This window comes from Ictalurus punctatus, chromosome 9 (genome assembly GCF_001660625.3).
Source record: "Ictalurus punctatus breed USDA103 chromosome 9, Coco_2.0, whole genome shotgun sequence".
In the NCBI taxonomy this organism is placed as follows: domain Eukaryota; kingdom Metazoa; phylum Chordata; class Actinopteri; order Siluriformes; family Ictaluridae; genus Ictalurus; species Ictalurus punctatus.
Genome location: NC_030424.2, coordinates 20,514,701 through 20,534,422, shown reverse-complemented (window position 1 = coordinate 20,534,422; position 19,722 = coordinate 20,514,701). Strand labels below are relative to the sequence as shown.

The 19,722-nt window shown below is 37.7% G+C and overlaps 1 protein-coding gene across 4 annotated transcripts in view; it reads right to left on the bottom strand.

Annotated features, from left to right (window-relative positions):
• Positions 1-2,736: 2,736 nt before the first annotated feature.
• Positions 2,737-19,722, bottom strand: part of stxbp6 (syntaxin binding protein 6 (amisyn)) — a 59,386-nt gene continuing 42,400 nt past the window's right edge. For 3 of the 4 annotated variants that reach the window (XM_053682865.1, XM_053682866.1, XM_047157773.2), the window contains 5 exons: positions 18,134-18,264; positions 17,777-17,942; positions 14,887-14,988; positions 9,476-9,633; positions 2,737-7,517 (listed from right to left, as the gene is read on the bottom strand). In XM_053682865.1, coding sequence (XP_053538840.1) covers positions 7,494-7,517; positions 9,476-9,633; positions 14,887-14,988; positions 17,777-17,942; positions 18,134-18,264 — 581 coding nt within the window. In that variant the 3' untranslated portion in view covers positions 2,737-7,493. The remainder of the gene's footprint in view (positions 7,518-9,475; positions 9,634-14,886; positions 14,989-17,776; positions 17,943-18,133; positions 18,265-19,722) is intronic. The other variant, XM_017475938.3, reaches the window with a different exon arrangement.

Here is a 19,722-nt window from a genome sequence, read left to right as displayed (position 1 = left end):
CCAACGATGCCACCATTTACCCACCCACACACACATCTTGTGTAACTATGTGGGATATTTTCATACTTCCTGTGAACTGCTTTAGTTAAACACTGCTACAAGTATCCCTAACAAAATCTCCAAAAACCAAAAGGTGATGTATAGAGCCTTTAGTTTTGTTTAGTTTTATTCTTTCAAATAAAGTGTGCTGTTAAGAAAAGAAAAAGAAAAAAAAGCTTATTGGAGGTCATCTATGGAGGTCATCCAAAAGTCCTCTACAATGTCAAAATTGTTATGCATCACAAAGGGCACATTTGGTACCTACAATATGCTAACACCTGCTTCTATTTTGGTAGCATTCTAGAAAAGGACTGATATTTGGAATTAACACAGCATACCTGAATACATGAATAACTGAATACACACACGAACACCACACCAAATCCTAAGCATCCCTGAATTTTCATGCAGATCAGAATAATGTGAGCAAAGATACAGTAATTTACGGAGGAAACATGTATAAAACAACTGCCATATTCCAATGCACTAAACTATTCATCATCCTGCCAGGCAATGTAAAGGAGGAGCAGAAAGCATAAACAGGATTAATCACCTTTGTGGAAAGCGCTGCTGCAGTGCTTACAGGAAATGAGAACTGCGGCAGTTAACGGGAGGAGGAGCTCCTGCCCTACCAGTCTCACACGCAGAGGTGTTACCTGTAATCACAGATGTGTGGAAATAGCATGTGAAAGCGAGAGAAGGGGAGAGAGTGAGTTCAGTGCGCTGTTTCTCTAGTCCCTGCGGACTCCTTCTCTGCTGAAGGTGACACGTTTCTGCACGTGTCATATTTATACACAGTCTGCTGTAGGAGGTAAAAACGGTTGTGGGCTAATCCAGTGAATATTGAGTGAATTCAAAAAATGGAACTTTCATAGATTCTAGATTCATTACACAAAGTGAAATATTTCAAGCCTTTTTTTTTTTTTTTGCTTTAATCTTGATGATTACGGCTTACAGCTCATGGAAGTAAAACTCCAGTATCTCAAAATACTAGAATAAAGAATTTATAATACAGAAATGTCGACCTGAGAAGAGCTCTAATCAACTAGTTAACTCAAAACACCTGCAAAGGTTTCCTGAGTCTTTAATCTCTGTCTGGTTCAGTACACACAACCATAATCATGGGGGAGATGAAAGTAAATACTGCATTTCATTTTGAAATCAAGGTCCCAGAGTCTGGAGGAAGAGTGAAGAGGCACAGAACCCAAGCTGCTTGAAGTCCAGTGTGAAGTTTCCACAGTCAGTGATGATTTGGGGTGCCATGTCATCTGCTGGTGTTGGTCCACTGTGTTTTCTCAAGTTGAGAGTCAGTGCAGCATCTACCAGGAGATTTTAGAGAACTTCATGCTTCCACCTGCGGACAAGCTTTATGGAGATGCTGATTTCCTTTTCCAGCAGGACTCGGCACCTGCCCACAGTGCCAAAACTACTAGTAACTGGTTTGCTGACCATGGTATTACTGTGCTTGATTGGCCAACCAACTCATCTGACCTGAACCCCATAGAGAATCTATGATAGACACCAGACCCAACAATACACACGAGCTGAAGGCCGCTATCAATGCAACCTGGGCTTCCAGAACACCTCAGCAGTGCCACAGGCTGATTGCCTCCATTCCACAGATGCAGTAATTTGTGCGAACGGAGCCCCGACCCAGAATAGAGCACATAAATTAACATAGTTTTCAGAAGGTAGACATTTTCTGTATTATAAATTCTTTATTCTAATATTTTGAGATATCAAGGTCTAAAAAAAAAAAAAAAAAGTCTTTGTGTAAGTGTAATGAATCTAGCCTATATGAAAGTTCCTCTTTTTGAATTAAATAACGGGAAAAAATAAACTTTTGCACGATATTAAAATTTTTTCAGATGCACCTGTATATTTAAAAGCATTTACACTCAGCAATGACTTAAGTATGTTAATCATATAAGCAGTTATAACAGCATGTAGCATCACCTTTCCTACAGAACTAGGCTTTGCACAGCTAAAAGGTAAAAAATAGAAAATTCTTTTAAATAATGTTGCAGCATTAGAGCACTGTGACCAGCATCTGTAAGAAATTCATGTTTTACCTAAAATTGATCATTCTGCTTTGCTGTTTAAATAGACTGCAGGCCCAGCTAATCCTCTGACTCATTTCCGACAAGGAACTGAAACTCTAGACCTCTGGCTCCTTCTAGTGGCAGTCTTTAGTCTCAACACAGCAGTGATTTGGGCCACACCTAGTCCATAATCCCTGGAAGCAATGGCCTGTAAATACAACTACATTCATACACTACAGTAATTGTCCTAAATCTCTACATCACTACTCATTGGGGAGATTATAACGAGAAAAAAGGAAAAGGGAGAGAGAGAGAGAGAGCGCTAGTGCCTTGGTAGAGGATGAGATATGATCTACCACAGTCATGCCTGAGGTATTTTATGAGGCACTTAGTTACCCAGCTGAGGTGCTGCAACTAGAGCATAGATTTCACTATTATTACCACACACACTTCACCGCTCACAGTTGTCAAACCAACGATGCCATTAATTATTACATTAAACTGCTATTAGAGTGAGGGAAACCACAGACTTGATAAAGACGCACTGCCGAGAAGTCATTTAGGCACAGCCACGTCTGCCAGAACACAGGCTGATTCAATCACTGCACTGCACGAAACTCATACTTTCAAAAGGCTATAAACTCAAACCAGTGCACAATGTTTGATGGTTTTTATTTGATATTCAACAGAAAACCAACTACAAAATATCCGTAAACTAAATACTAAAACGAAACAATTTATAAGATTACCCTTATGAAAGCATGAACAAAAGGGAAGAAGTTCATTTCAGTGCAGTATAAAGCAATGAATCTATTGAAAAATACATTGATATGAAATAAAAAGCACAACAGTGTTAGTGAGATAATTTATCATCAGTAAGACATCCACAGAGCACACCCTGGCACTCAGACTAAATATTGCCACCGCTGTATATTACTCCTGCTAGGAATCAAACAGCAGAGTGTGACATTAATGGACATTTAGATACTTTCAATTTTTTTTTTTTTTTACTGTGAAAAATCACTTTTAAATCATAAATAATTTTCTAAAACCACAGCATTGCATTAAATGCACATTTGCCCAAAATAAAAGTTAAATTTGTTATTATCAAAATCTGAGATTAAACTTTGCCCACAGTCATTCAGTTAAAAAAGTCAGTTTTTAGTTCCAATGGTACCTATAGGACTTATTATTTTGACAGTGACAGTCTTAGGCAAAACTTTGCGGTGAGAATCACATTCTTTCAGAGTCACATACTTGACACAACATTCGTACTCTGTAGAAAATAAATGGTATGGATCCACAAAACTGAATAATGCACAGCTCAGTTTATTATTAGCATCATTTATTTTGTAACCATTACATTTTGAACCAGCTCTTATGACAGGTGCTATTCACTGGGACATTTAAAGCTAGACACAGAAACAATCTTAAGTTGGAATAAAATTAATGGAATGGAAACCAGTTAAAAGAAAAGTGCAAGGATAGAATGAAAATACTATACATTTAGATGAAAACTATTCACAAAGTTTTACGCAGTTTGTGCAGTTCTGCAGGATTAAAGCAAAACCGAAAGTATTAAGGCTGCAACTGAGTACATCATCATATAATAACAGATTTGGTAGAACTGGGTTCTGTACAGGGGCGTTATCCGGACTGTTAATCATACGGGGATGAGTCCAGATTGTTGTCCATTAAAAAACTTTTAAAAACATGCTTCTAAATAGACTGTTTGCATGCATTATTTTTTCTTGCATGTGAGGGCTAATTACCTTAAAAACGTGAAAATTGCCCAAAAAGTTGTATCTATTGCACTGTTGGATGTGGAATTCTAATACGGCCGTGAAGGCTGTCAGTAGACCCTGCTCCATATATTTTTACCGTACAAATTCTACATTGTGCCTTCATGTTGTTAGAATACACGTAATTACATTCAGTCAGTGCACGGAGTGCGCGTGGCCAAGCGGTGTGGCAAAAGATCATCCTATTATTCTATCTTGTATTAATTTACAAAACAAAACACCCCGGCTCATAGAACCGACTCGTTCCCAACGACGCGTCACTATTTAGCTGCTACAGTGCCATGCAAAGTACATTATCTGTCCTTATGCTCTGCTCATATCATGTTCACGTAACTTGGAACTCGTACAGACATTGACAACCTTGTTTTCCCGCTCAGCATCAGAGGATGCTACTGTTTCAGTTTCAACCCCTTTACTGATTAAAATAATAATTTAAAAAAAAAGTAATTGGCAAATATCCATTTCCCCCCTACCTGACTGTGTGAGCTAGCATTTGACAGAATTGAGTGCGGTCAGCCAATAAGACACGAGTATTTCCACGTATTTTCCTGTAAACCCTGTCCGATTGGTCTCACCTCTATTCACTGAAGATAAAATACAATACTCTGTTCACTGAAGATACAAAATCACAACCCTGCCATCTTCTTTGAAGTTCGGTTACATAGTGACAAACCGCTCTAACTGGAGTATTATTCTGGGCTAAAGAAAAAATCTTTGGGGCTGAAGCCCCGAATGCCCGGGCCAGGTTACGCCCCTGGTTCTGGGATACTCACATGAAGCAACAGTTCTTCAAAATGTAAAAGAAACTCCCCATAATAATATAATTGAAGCCCTTAACAAGAACACAGAGACATGGAGATTAACGTGACAACACAAACACCACAACACAAACTGTAAACAGATGGTGGGGGACACAGACATACAGATGTTTGGCTTACGTTAAGAGACACTGCAAATTAATAAAAAAAAAAAAAATAATACAAATAGAAAGAAAAAACTAAATTATGCATGAATCCCTGATTGCTTCAAACTTTCAAACTCTTTCTGTTATATAAAGTACATTACATGGAGGAATGACATTTTGTGGGAGAAGTGACAAACCAGGAATGTCAGTTGTTTATTTGGAGAGATACTTGGAGTGAACTTAATAAAATAAATGAGAAACCAGAGTCTTTACAGTTATGACACATCATGTGAACTTATACACTGCATCACATTCACTAGGAATTTGATTTAGATATTTTTAAAACTCCATATAAAAACAATACTGAGATTTTAATTGGTATTAATGAGATTATCACTTTGGGGTAAATTATTGAATACACATTACATTCATAAAACTTTACACATAAAGCATATGCTAAGGAAAAACAAGCATGATTAAATTCATAAAAGAAATTAAAAATATATTTGACAAAGGCACTATTATTGGGACTAAATGTACAGGTTGTGCAAGATATCGAACATAACATGTCTGTCCTTTTCACCTTCTTTACTCTCAGAACTCAAGGAATGTAGCGCAAACGTATGATTTAATAAATTATCTCCCTTTATTTCACCTATGAAGGTGTTTGACACTCAAAATTTGACTTAGATTGTGCAATTTTAGTTTCTACATAGAGCCTTTAAACATTTATCCACAGTTAAAAATTAAACCCAGGGCTGAGTGTCTTCACAATTTTCATCCTCCAACGCTGGGACCAGAGAACTCTGCTGTACCGGACCATTAAAATCAACATGTGTATGTAATATTACTCTCAAATCTACCGCCCTTTATATTTTTCAATAATAATGCAAATCAGAACAATAAACTATACATTCACAGGGTTTAAAAACTAAAGTACTGCTAGCATGGTCAACTCAAAAGTATGCAGTATGAATCTGTAAACGTGTGTGTCTGGAAATGAATTGTGTAAAAACATTGATAATATTTAAGAAAACATGAATAATCATGCAGTTGGAAATGACGGCCAGTTAATATTACATGTGCATTCAAAACGGTTTACATTTTCATTAAAAAAAATGACCACTGTGTTGTTTAAGAGAGTTCTGTTGCTGGATGATGATAAAGATTTCAGTGCATCATAACTGCATGCTGAACTGAAAAGAAAAAAACCCCACACGAGTAAAGCAAGCACCTCAGACTCAGTAAGCTGCTGCCTGTAATGAAATCCGCTATTATGTAAACAGCTACAGTTACTAAGTACTAATTGAAAGCCACAAAATATTGCTACCAATAAAACAGTTTGAGGTGCACTTCGGTTCACAAACATGTTATACAAATTCTTAAAAATATCTCATTTGTTTTACACAAAGATCAACTTGTAATTATGTAGCTTGAGCATGAAATAATCAAATGTTAACCTCCGTCGACTCATACAAGCAAATCATGTGACATCGCATACGGTTACAGAATACAGAAAGTCACTTACACCATTAAAAGCTCATTGGTAGTGGCAGTGCACCATGATTAGTATGTAAGAATGTACTGCCGAACTAAACTAACTGGTACTGTGTCCACTTAATACGTTACAACTGTTGTAAAGGAAATGATCCTCAATGGCAACTGTGGTGTGAAGTTTAAGCATTTTTCCCCTCACATGGAAATCATCTCAAAAGGTGAACATTTCTTACCTACCATTTGTATTTAATAATAAATTCCCCTGCATAAAAGCTTAAACTGGAACTTGTACGTATTGCACTTTTGACATAGTGCTCAATTCAAACCTATTGAACTTAAATGCTGTCTATTTATATGTGAATAACATTGTCTAAACCAACACAAAAGCCATACAGAGCACTGCTTTTGATTTGAGATTCCATTTAAAAATAAGTTTAGATATACATCGACATACATTGCTAAGCATTTAATTCAACTTGATAGCAAACTTCAAATTCTATTAGTTTATTTTCTATTTTCATGGTCGAAATATATGAAATCTCTGGCCAAAAATACGAACATTTCGTATCATGAAAAATGCAAACAACTGATTCTGCTATTGTTTCTTTATCACAGCATATATTAAAAATGTTTGGCTAAGGAAATGGTTATTAAGCAACTTTCAGCCCTCTTCAGACTACCTAGCACTCACTCATGATATGAAATGCAATGTGGGTTCAGAGATAAATAAGTCATACCCTTAGGCAACTGCTAATAAATGGTTTGTCTTCGGTACATCCAGTTTAATTGGCCCTAAATGTAACACAGTGCCCTGTTGCCTTCAGTAAAATAATCCTGCATCCAGGACCCCAGTAATCTCTGCACCCGTTCCCCTTTGTGAAAGGAACCAGGCTCCTGAAAACATAAAACGCCCTAACTGCTTTTTCGTCACGCACAGTCATTGGGCCAGACATCTTTTACCCCAGCTTGAACTCCTCTTAGGGAAACACCAGGAAGGTGTAAAAATAATAATAATAATAATAATAATAATAATAATAATAATAATAATAATAATAATAAATTTTAAAAAGCCAAAAAAAAAAACAACAAAAAAAAAAAAAACAGCATTAAGTCATAATACTAGTGTTAAATATTTTTTGTTTAAAGAATAATATCTCAAATTCGTCCACCCGGGCATCGTTGGCAGAACACTCTGTGATTTGGCACAGTTTAACATTTGTGCTTCATGGCCAACTGTAAAAGAGACAGAGAGAGGTATAGATGGGGAATGGGGAGAAGGGGGGAGAAGGGGGGAGAGGGAGAGGGGGGGGAGAGAGAGAGAGAGAGAGAGAGAGAGAGGAATAATGTGTCACTCAGAAAATCAGACTACAGGGGATATCTGTGAGTGATGAAGATGGAGCAGAGAGTTTCCAACCCACGCAAACTCAAACTGAATTACTTTTAATTGCCAAGTGATCACAGACTGTCCATCAGAACAGGGCAGAGCTCTCCAACAGGAAACATACAGTTAATGACACTAATGGCACATAAACATTGTTCATTTGGCTTTTCAGTGTTTTAGAGTGTTTCAGTGTTTTAATTTTCTACATACAGAACTTTCCAATTGCTCTGGAGACCTGCACTTCTATTGTGTCTCATTCATCTACAAATTCATTAACCTCATTAATGAGACTTCTAACAGGAGCAGTGGGAAGCTCATTACAGAAAGGGCACATGCACCAATCTCATTCACAGCTGGATGGACTGCACTTGAAATGAGTTGGATGAGCTGCCATGCACACAATGAACAATCGGGGGCAGCAGAGCCCCACACACTTACACACACTTACACACACTTACACACACTTACACACACTTACACACACTTACACACACTTACACACACTTACACACACTTACACACACTTACACACACTTACACACACTTACACTTCATCAATCAATAACTGCATCTAACTAGACAGGATCTAAGGGGACAATCATGATAGGGAAATACTATAACTGTAAAAGGCACTGATTATTAATTATTAGCCTATTATTAATCATTACCCCATTATTAAACAGAACCTTCACTAGCCTAATATGACTTATTAAGATGTTGTTTAATCAATTTCTTGAACTACAGTAAATAAAAAAAGAATCTTCTCAAACTACTTGCACTAAAATAACCTAAATTAATTCAGTTCACTTAAATCACGATGACATTATGTCAGTCACATGACATTTGGCTCTTGCACTTCTTCCTTCCAAAGATATTGTAACCAAATCAATTAAAATATTTGCAAGGAGGAGGAAAAAAAAAAAAAAAAAAAAAAAGATAGCACCCAGAGTAAGGGCACCCAAAGGAAAATTGATGGCAGCTAGAGCAAGAGAGGGTTTTATGGGTCTTCTTATTTTATGGCAAAAAGCAATCTCCCTGCCCTTCAGCTTTACTTGACAGGATTCATTTGGGGGAACATTAGGTACACTAAAACGTACACTATTCATTTACACCACTATTACACTAACATCCATTTCATTTATGTGCTCTTTTCTTATAAAACATGAATGTGAACAGATTTATAAATACATTACTTGGGCTCCCACGTTGTTGCAAGCATCAGTTCTTTATGCATGTCTTTCAATAGCAGAAAAGCAGGTAAAGACTGATTATTTCTCAAAGAGGCCCAAGGGAGTGACAATGTTATTTGTTATAATAGATGAAACATACATTGACAACGTTAGCAGGAGGACGTTTAATCCCATTAGACATGCAAAACCAAATTAAGCTAATGTGTTTCACTGGTATGTAATTAGAATGGATGGGCACGCTTGAGTGAGAAAGATGTGTGACATGGGAGGGTTTTAAAGGCGAACAGCCCTTTGGTGGGAGAATTTAGAATAAATTTTTTTTTAAAAAGACAGCTGAAGAAACCATTTTTAATGGTTACTGTGAGTTTTGAACCTCCTATGCACTTATTCCTCAATCTCACGGAAAAAAATATCTTGGGACATAAGAGGTTAAAGATCAGATGTTGAAAACAGGATCATTATTTGGCAGTGTGAATGGAGAATATTTATATCTTCTGTATGACCAAGCGCTCGTTAAAAGTGTAGCGGCTGGAGCTTAGTCGTGACCTTAGTTTTTCTAAAGATGCAAGATGATGGCAAGATCTCATTGTTAAGTTAGAGGAAGAGTGTGAGTGTTGTACCTTATGTGCAGTATCAGCAAACTGATGAGCACTGTTCATCATGTCTCCAGTTTTCTCCTCCACACGGCCCAGTCTCTCTCCACGCTCGTTCAGTGCCTGACTGGCCTTCAGAACCGCGCTACTCACACTGTCGGCTGCAGAGTGCAGGATGCTGTTACCTGTGCACACGAACACACAAAGCAGTAGGATAATGTTAGGGACAGAAAGTGAGATTACACAACTTCTTCTGTTCAGACCCCCCCCCCAAAAAAAGCACCAGCTAGAAACCCTCAGCTGTAATAGACCTGGCTTGATAATTATTTCTTTAACAGGCAGAAGTAGAAGAATAAAGAGAAGGTATAAATCAGCTCTCTCTTCATATACAACGGTTTAAAACATACCGTGCTGAAAACTGCATCTCAACCAAGGTCAAAGTTTGTTTCTGACCATAAGCAGTAGTAGCAGTATTTATTGGTCCCAGGATTATCAATCATTTCTCCACATAAATACAGCTGCCTACAAAAAATCTCTGAGCTTTGAAAACTGCACAAAGGAGTGCAAAGTTTCACTTCACTGTAAAAACTCCGTAACAATAAAATTAAAAGCTGGCTCAGTGCCACATAAGAAGGTGTATAGTTCTTAGCTCTTTCCTCACTTCCTCCCCTTTCAGAGATTGAGCTGATAATGGAAACTGGAGGATGTTTCTGCACCACATCAACAGAGCCGTAATGTTCAGGGGAGACCATGTTTTTCCTCTGACAAGCCCGACCGTGCAGATGTTCCCACTGACAAGCTATATAATTTGGGCTGCATCCAGACTGCCACTGCTGTTATACTAACAAAGTAGTCCATGGAAGGGATGGTCCTCCACATGCCTTCACTTCACAACCATATATCCAGTGCATTATAAGCAAAAGGGTGGTGTGTTTTTTTGCATAGATACTGTTGCCAAACACACCAAACACTCTCCCACGCCACAAAAAAAAGCTTTCTTCCTGGGTCAGTTTAAAACAAATGCTTCTTCACAGAAGCAGAACACATGCATCGAAATGTTCTGTGAGAACAATAGAGGAGACTTTGAAAACAAAAAGCCGCTTCAGATTAGTTCAGAGAACAATGTGTCGGAAGGCAGCAGATGGGACGGACCAGACAGCTGAAAATACAAAGGTTTCATTTGACCCGAGATGTGAGGTGGTGATTCAACACAAAAACTTCTATGAATTGATTTAACATTTATTAAATGCATGTGTGACCTGACATTTAAATGAAATGCATAGACAGGCTGACAGCTTGTTCTGCATTAAAAAAAAATTATTTTTAAACATTTTGCATATAAATCAATTATTCACAAATGCTTAGAAGTAGATCCACGTGTGTCTTTACTGCAAAAAGAACACCTGACAACCTAATGGAGGAGAAACAGAGCCATCTTCACAGTGCTGTAACAAAAGGGGGAGGCTTCAGCATCGCCTTCAAAGTTAACTTCAATAAAACAACCCACAGGTCTATACATATATAAACACATACTCCTGGGGGAAAAGGTGTGTCTTTAGTTTGTGGAATATCTTTCAGAAACTGTTGTAGTGCACAACGTGTGAACTCCCCCCCATCTGGTGGCCCTATGGTGGTCGCTCTCCACTTATTGCTGGATTGAGATGAACTAACACAGTGAGCAATGACTGAATACAGTCAATAATTTTATACATACAACATGCATCTAAATAAAGAACACGTTTTTGAGTGTGTCAGCTTCTTAAAAAGCTGTTTTTCTTTTCCTATCCAAAATGGCATATTGAGCTTTGAAAACTGCACAAAGGAGTGCAAAGTTTCACTTCACTGTACAAACTCCGTAACAATAAAATTAAAAGCTGGCTCAGTGCCACATAAGAAGGTGTATAGTTCTGAGCTCTTTCCTCACAAATTCAGGTCAGATGCACTTTTTATATACAGTCAGGTCCAAGAATATTTGGACATTGACAAAGCTATACAGTTGCAATCAAAATTATTCAACCCCGATAGCAAATCAGATTTCTTGTAAAAATGTACAGACTTTCAGCTGTTTGCAATGAACAAATAAACAAAAGGAATTGAAATGGTTCAACACAACGAATGCTTCAAGTGGTTTCTCCAAATTCAACTGAAAATCCAACTTATAATGACTACTCCAGTTTCAAAATTATTCAAACCCTTCATGGCAAGCATATGCATCTCCCCTTCCTGAGATGCATAGCCAGACACCAGCTTCTGGTAGTGTTCCTGAGGAATCTTAGCCCATTCTTCATGAGCAATGGCCTCCAGTTCAGTAATATTCTTGGGTTTGCGTGCTGCAACCACCTTCTTCAAATCCCAACAGAGATTTTCTATGGGGTTCAAGTCAGGTGGCTGTGATGGCCCTGTAGAATCTTCAAGGACTTCTTCTGCAACCAAGTCTTGATGGAATTTGAGGTATGCTTGGGATCATTGTCCTGTTGAAAGGTCCAATGATGCCCAAGCTTCAGCTTCGTCAAAGACGGCATGACGTTTTTTCATGAAGATTTCCTGACACTACAATGAATCCATCTTGCCTATCCCAACGCTGCAGGTTTCCAGTGCCAGACAATGCAAAGCAGCCCCAGAGCAACACCGAGCCACCACCATGCTTGACTGTGGACAGAGTGTCCTTTCTTCATTCTTCTTCCTCCAGACATACTGCTGATCCATCCTGCTGAAAAGTTCCAGTTTTGTTTCATCGCTCCACAGAACAGAATCCCAAAACTTCTGTAGCTTAGTTATATGATTTTGAGCCGACTTTTCTTGTGCTTTAGGGTCAGTAGTGGTGTACACCTTGGAGTTCTGGCATGGAAACCTCCTGCGTTTAGTACGTGCCTTACTGTGCTCACTGAAACCTCAGTGCCTGTTGCCACCAAGTCTTGCTGCAGGTCTTCTGCAGTCACTCGAGGGTTTTTCACAACCTGCCTTCTCAGAAATCAGGTTGCAGCCATTGAGGGCTTCCTTTCTTTTTTTTTGCCCCATCCAGGTAATGTACACTCAGAAAACCCCTAGCCAGTTCAGGTATTTCATGTGGTCTAGCTCAAGCACACCTGGTGCAACTGATGAAGCCCTTGTTTTAGTTGCATCAGGTGTGCTTCAGATAACACCTGTTTTGCATATTTGTGTTGTTGTGAGGGACTCTATTCAGGGGGTTGAATAATTTTGAAACTGGAGAAATCATTATAAGTTGCATTTTCAGTTGAATTTGGGGAAACCACTTGAAGCATTCATTGTGTTGAACTATTTCAATTGTTTTTGCTTGATTTATTCATTGCAAACAACAGAAAGTCTGTAAATTTTGACAAAAACCTGATTTGCAATGGGGGTTGAATAATTTTGATTGCAACTGTAGTTATTTTAGCTGTCTACCACAGTACACTGGAGATAAAATGAAATAATGAATTTTCCCGCATTATTTTACTTACAAGTGAGCAGATAAAAGGTCTAGAGATGATTTCAAGTATGGCATTTGCATTGTTTGTGATGATACACTGTATTTGGTTTTCACGCATGACACCCAAACATCTCATCCTTGGTCTCATCAGTATGGGGGGGTGACTACATATTGAAATGTGGGGTTTTTTGTGACCCAAGGTTATTTGATGATTTTAATGTTATGTAGGCCCTGATAAATAAAAACAGAGAATTAAAGGAGCATACTTTTTTCCCATGCCTCTATTCATTCGATATGTATCCATTCCAAATGAACATGCGTGTTTGAAATCAGAGACTTATCTAACATTTTCGAATGCTAACACTGCTATTGTGCGCACTCACTAATATGTTTCTTATGACTGCTCCAGCTGGATAATTTGACCTTTCTGCTATGCATCCCACAGAAAAAGGTTTTGCTGTGGGTGGAAACTTCAAGAGAAATTTGTTTCTACAGCTTTGATGTCAGTGTAACGTGGGCATAACACATACAGTGCCATCCACTAATATTGGCACCCTTGGAAATATGAGCAAAGAAGGCTGTGAAAAATTGTCTTTATTGTTTAACCTTTGGATCTTTTGTTCAATAAATTCACAAATATACTTTGCTCTCATGGATATCAAACAATTGCAAACAAAACACAGGTTTATCAAAACAATTTATATATCTTTGATAAATGTGTGTGCAACAATTATTTGCACCCTATGAATTCATATGAGAAAAATATATATGAAGTATATTCCCATTGATAGTTTAGTTTTTATTAACATTTTTAGTACACCTGGCTAACTAGGAACAGGAAATTGCTCAACCATGACTTCCTGTTTCACAGAAGTATAAATATGAGGTAACAGTCATTCATAACAAAGGGTAAGACCAAGGAATATATCTGTGATGTGCGGCAAAAGATTGTTGAGATTCACAAAATGAGAAGTGGCTATAAGAAAATATCAAAAGCATTAAAAATGCCCATTTCCACCATCAGGGCAATATTTAAAAAGTTCCAGTCAACTGGAAATGTCATGAATCAACCTGGAATTGGATGCGTGTCAATAATGTTATCTTGGCAAAGGGAGGTATCACAAAGTATTGACTAAAAGGGTGCCAATAATTGTTGCACACCCATATTAAACAAATAATTTTTTTTTTTAGATAAACCTGTTTTTTGTCTGAAATTGTTTGATATCCACGAGAAAAGAGTATTTTTGTAAAACCATTATTTTGTTTAACCAATAAAGACAATTTTTCACAGCCTTCTTTGCTCATATTTTCCAAGGGTGCCAATATTTGTGGAGGGCACTGTATCACACAGGAACTTTTTCACTTTAACAAACAGTAACAGTCTAGGTTTTCTGATAAACATTCATGAATAGATCTATTGCTCACACACAAAAAGGATTTTAGAGCAGAGTACAACAATCTAAGCAGTCATTTGTAAAAGACTGCTGTAAAATGAACCCGGTGACAGCTCCTGACACAGTGAGTTTCAGAGATATTGACAAGGTGAATGCTCAGCAGACTGAAGCATGCTGAGAAGCAGGTTCATCGTGCAGAGATATGACTACAGCGCAGCACTAACACCAAGCTCCAGCCTGGCAAAAAGGGAAAACAAAAAAAACTCCACAGTTACACAGATCACTCTTTAAATTCAGGCATTACTTCTACATAATAATCTGACCCCACAAGTCTGCTGTTCAATAATCTCTACTATTGTCCTGGCTTTTATGTTTTGTCTCTGGAAAAGTATTATGTTGTCCTAGTTCAGGGACTTCAGATAGAAGAAGACCAAAGACAGGAACAGCTCTATTTGACTAACGGACTACTCGGATGTTGAAAACGAGCTCACTTCTGTTAGTAAAAGTGATGTTATGATAAATTCTTACAGAACTAAAAAAATATAACCATCTTACAACTGCAGATGTCCAACTGAAATTCAATGGCAAATCTCAGAGTCTTTCCGTCTGCTTACCTGCTTGAAGTAGGACACCTGGGTCCGACATAACTGTCTTCCTCATTCTGTTCAAAAAGATCTTGCAACGGTAAATGACTGAATTTACTGATTGCTCTTCTGCTACAGAGAACAACAAAGAAAAATGGCTTGGTGACTTGGTGGTTTATTTGAATAATTTGATGTTAATTTCACTCACAAGTGTTAGCGTTTTCATTCTTTTCCATTTTCAATCCAGTTAGTCTAATTTGGGCCACATTTACCAAATTATAGGGTTTCCCTTCTGTTGTTCGTTTGCTTTCTTCTCATCGTTAATGACCAATTCAGTGATATGAACAGAGACATTGAAACACTGACCAAAAAACCATCCTAAAACTAAAAGGTTTCAATCCCTTTCACGGTTATATTCATTGCATATACACCATTATAAAACACTCTTCTAACGTGAATGTGTAACAGCTTACTTTATTCAGAGCTTGGCTTAATAAATGTTCGATCTGGCAAATTTGGCCCAATGTGTTATTAAATAATACAATTATGTTAAATACAGCCTCTAAAAACAATCCCAAATCAATGTTTTCCAGGAAAAACATTTTTTAATCAACATTAATTGATTATAGAAATTAGTAGCAGAACTCTGTTTTCTATCATTATTTATTTATTACAGTTTATTTTATTATTTATTTTCCTGTGGATTGGCCGCAAATTTCATGAAAGTTTTTAAAGTCAACATCTACTTTGTGCCACGAAGTTTTCCACTACAAAAGGAATACTTCTAACGGAGTCAACAGATCACTGGGATGCTAAAGATTTTATTTTATTTTTATTTTTTTTAAATGTAGAAATTAATGGTAGGCAAGGCAGCATTGAAGAGAAAGTTTAAAACACTTTGTTCTGCCTCAAAGGTTGTAACCGTCTGGCACAGATGGTTTACAAATTGTTTTGCATCAAAACCTGCACTGTGAATAACCTAAAAACGACCAGCCATTACTGCTTATTGAACATGCAGTCGGGTTTCTTCTGATTAAAGTAAGGATTTAAGGCCATACATAAAATGTAAAATCCACAAAGCAACATGTTTCTAATCAGAGGAAAAGGGTGCTGCTAAAAAATGACAGGAACAAGACAAAAAAGCTGAAATACTAACCTTTGTTAACAACTGTAAAGATCTATAATAATGCACATTCAGTGTTCTGAAAAAAACTCACCTACAGCTTAAATCATTCAACAAATAACGGTCAAACAATAGGAGACATTTCACATGCTCATGAAAAGGCAGACTAGTGACCAGCAATCTCATCTACAGGAGAGAAAGATTATTCAAATGAATTATGCTATAACTGAGTGCTTTAATTAAAACAAATGCGAAAAAAAACATCAGTGCTTTAGCCTATAAAAGTATTCTGACCTTTCACCTTAATGTTTCCTAGATGACATCTACTAAAATGTGAAATTTAGGTGAATAGCCTAAGAGGAGTTTAAAAAGGTCATATTTGTGTGTTATGCAACAGACAGAAATGAATGGATCTGCCCCATATTCAGCAAAACATCAGTTATAACGAAGTCTAAAATTCTAAGAGGGTTCCAGAAATGTTTCTTGGAACATGAATGATGAAATAAAACAAAACATGGAATAATAGAATAACTTAATAAAAATAACATCTTGATTTATGTGCATTTGTTAATAAAGATATACAGCTTTGAGGCAGTGCGCTGCATATCAGGCAATAATGAAAACTCTAAATGGTCCATACTGGGTATTAATTCAAACTGAAGTCACATCAGCACCCTTGAGCAGCAATTATATTCAAAAGTGGCATATCTAAAAACATCCAAGGTGTAATATCTATTTAAATACTTCAGGCACATTAAGCTTCTGACGATGTGTCCAGCACAGTTATTGTCCCACACCTGAGCAGCTTCATGATATTTGTTTTGCACTGGTGTGAGACTTAGACTGTAAGGGACAGAAAGGTCCTTCCTTCATTATTGCCATGAAGCTGAACTTCTGTTTTCTACCATGTAATCATGCCAACATTATTTTAATACACTGTACTGACTCACTGAAACCCTAAAGCATAAATATCCAGATGTTCTCCAGTCTCTTCAGCGCTGATGCTGTAGCAGCAGGCATGTGTCCGATCCAGCTGAGAGTGCTTGCTCTCCAGTGGCCTGCCTCATACTGCTAGCCACACTAATCCAGTCCCCTTAGTACAACAGAGCTTCTGTGGGTGAGCAATGATGTAAAGCCTAATTTCCAGCTGCACTTTAAGGAGTAAAAGGGAGTTTAAGACATTACCAACGGAAAAGGGACGAGAACTCCATTGAACACCAGTTTACGTTAACCCCTCAAACTCACTCTTCACTCTATAACGGTACATCTATCCTATTAACTTCACTGTTTATACTGAATGATTCATAGTAGTTACTGAAGGTTTAACTCTCCGGGGAATAACCATCAACAGTTTTTTTTAATAATATCAAAATGAATTTCAAACAAAATCTTCGCATTAACATTTTTATCAGTGTATTATTTGTGTTAATTTCAAATCAGACTGCTTTTTCGGACAGCTCAAATTGCAAAAACATTAATGGGTCTTCATAGTCATTACTCTTAAGCAAATGTATGAAATATTGTGGAGAATATAACGCTAAAGGGCTCTATTTCATCAACCGCTGAAAAAAATTGTAGGAGGAAAAAGGAATTCAAAACTTTTAGCAATCTAGAAAACATTTTGCTCACAGCACCGGATGCTTACAACGCAATCTGCTGAGGAAAAAAAAATGATCAGAAGAAGCAGTCTGATGCAATGAGAGAAAACGGCATGCAGCAGATCTGTAACATTGTATGATACGAGCTACAGATCTGTAGGAATGAATGACAATGTGACTGTACGTTACTCTAACTCACCTCCCAGCAGTTTGGATTGGCAGTTGACAAACTCTGGTTTTCTTTCTGCACTGTAGCGCTGGCACGTGTTGTGTAGGACCTGCACAAACATGCACTTGTCCCCAGCTGAGCCGGCTACCCACTGGTCAAACGCGTTCTCAAATGTCAGGTCAAACTCAGGACAATCCTGTGACATGACAGGGAGAGAGCAAAAGAGTGGGATATGAAAAGTATGAAAAGAACAGGAAAATAAAAAGGAAGTAAACAACAATGCCACTTTGTGAATCCAGTGGGATTGATAAAATTTTTGAACAGCTGAGCACAAGAATAGAGAGGACAATGCCACCCACAGGGACTCTCAATGACCATGTGACTCACCCTGTTAGGGTCAATGCCGTTCACCTGCTGCAACTGGTTAAGACTCCACTGGGATCTTCTGACAAATGAGGAAGAGCCCTCAAACTGCTTCACTTTTGTAATAGAGATCTCGGTTGGCTTCTTATTGGTCACTGAAGAGAAGAGTAAAGGAAAAGGGTGTTACACAGTCTGTGTATGTGTGAACATGATGGCGGAAACTGATGTTATGTTACAAGGCTTGAATATTTACTCTGCTTTCAATGGAGGCAACACACTTAGGAAGCCATTTATAATTTTATGCATTTAACTCACATGGAGACATGTTTAAACTCCAAGTGATCATTATGGTGTCGTCTGACCACCTGCTTAACAATTTTACTTTTTAAAGTGCTGCACTGTTAGAAATCCACCTATAGACTTACTGGAATCAGTGGAAATTAACGATCACAATAAAAGCACTGGTCATGTTTACAATAATAAATGACCATATTTAATTACATTAGCTCATATTCAAGTGCCTTGAAATCAGTATAAAAGTTGCATAAAAATTCATTTATTAATCATTATCACATTAGCAACCCTTGTAATACTGATATTGTAGAAAGCAACAATGTCCACATCATCCCTATAGCAAATGCAACACAAATGTGTATTACCAGCATCATGATCAGTCTCAGATATTGCAGATGATGTTCTGATAAATCTTGGCATTCGCCTGATCGTAAGTACCACACTACTGTCCAAAGAAAAAAAAAAAAAATCAGGTTATGAATCTCTCACCTTTAGGGTTAAGTGTGTTTGAACTTTGCAAGACACCATGGAAATTAAGTCTGAAGTAACATAATTCAGTCCTACAGGATTTTGCGATTGAAGAAATGAATGCAAAATCAAAAACTCCGCAATATTCGGGGGCACTTACAGTTTTTCAACGTTACATCTGGTTTTCCGCAGATTTGGGCCAAGGCGCGTCGTGTGACGTCATCACAACGCACATTCAGTCAAAGCCCTCTTTGACTCCCATGCATCGAACATGAGTATAGCTAAAAGGTCTCATATACCAACAAATATCACTGTGGAAGACCGTACAAAATTTTTGACAATTCATGTAGTTTTCTGCAAAACCAAACACAACACTCAATCATGTCTCATGTGACATAGGCTTGTGATTTGAGTATACATCATCCCGCTCACATGATGTCAGTCAATGTTCTTCCTCAGGAATCTCACGAATTAGATTTCCAGCACTCTACATTCAGGGGTCAGACATCAGAGTTCACACCGCTCTCGGTTCATGCTATGATCCATCTCATAGCAAGTTTTTCACAGGAGGTTCTGCTTCTGTATTGTTTGTAGAAACATCTGTGTCCTTGATGCCTTTTTTTCCTCGCTCTAATATCTTTCAGATCCACTTTTTTCCTCCTTTTCCCTCTCCCAGTCTCTTATGCATGTCATCTCCCTTCCTTCACCTCAGTTTCACCTTTAAACTGCCATCTGGAGGAGTCTTTTTGTTTACCGTTACTGAGATCTCAAGGGATTGAAGGGATCTACATAGAAAACTCCACCTCAGCCCCCATACTGAAGGAGAAAGCGGATCAGTTTCAGAAGTCTAA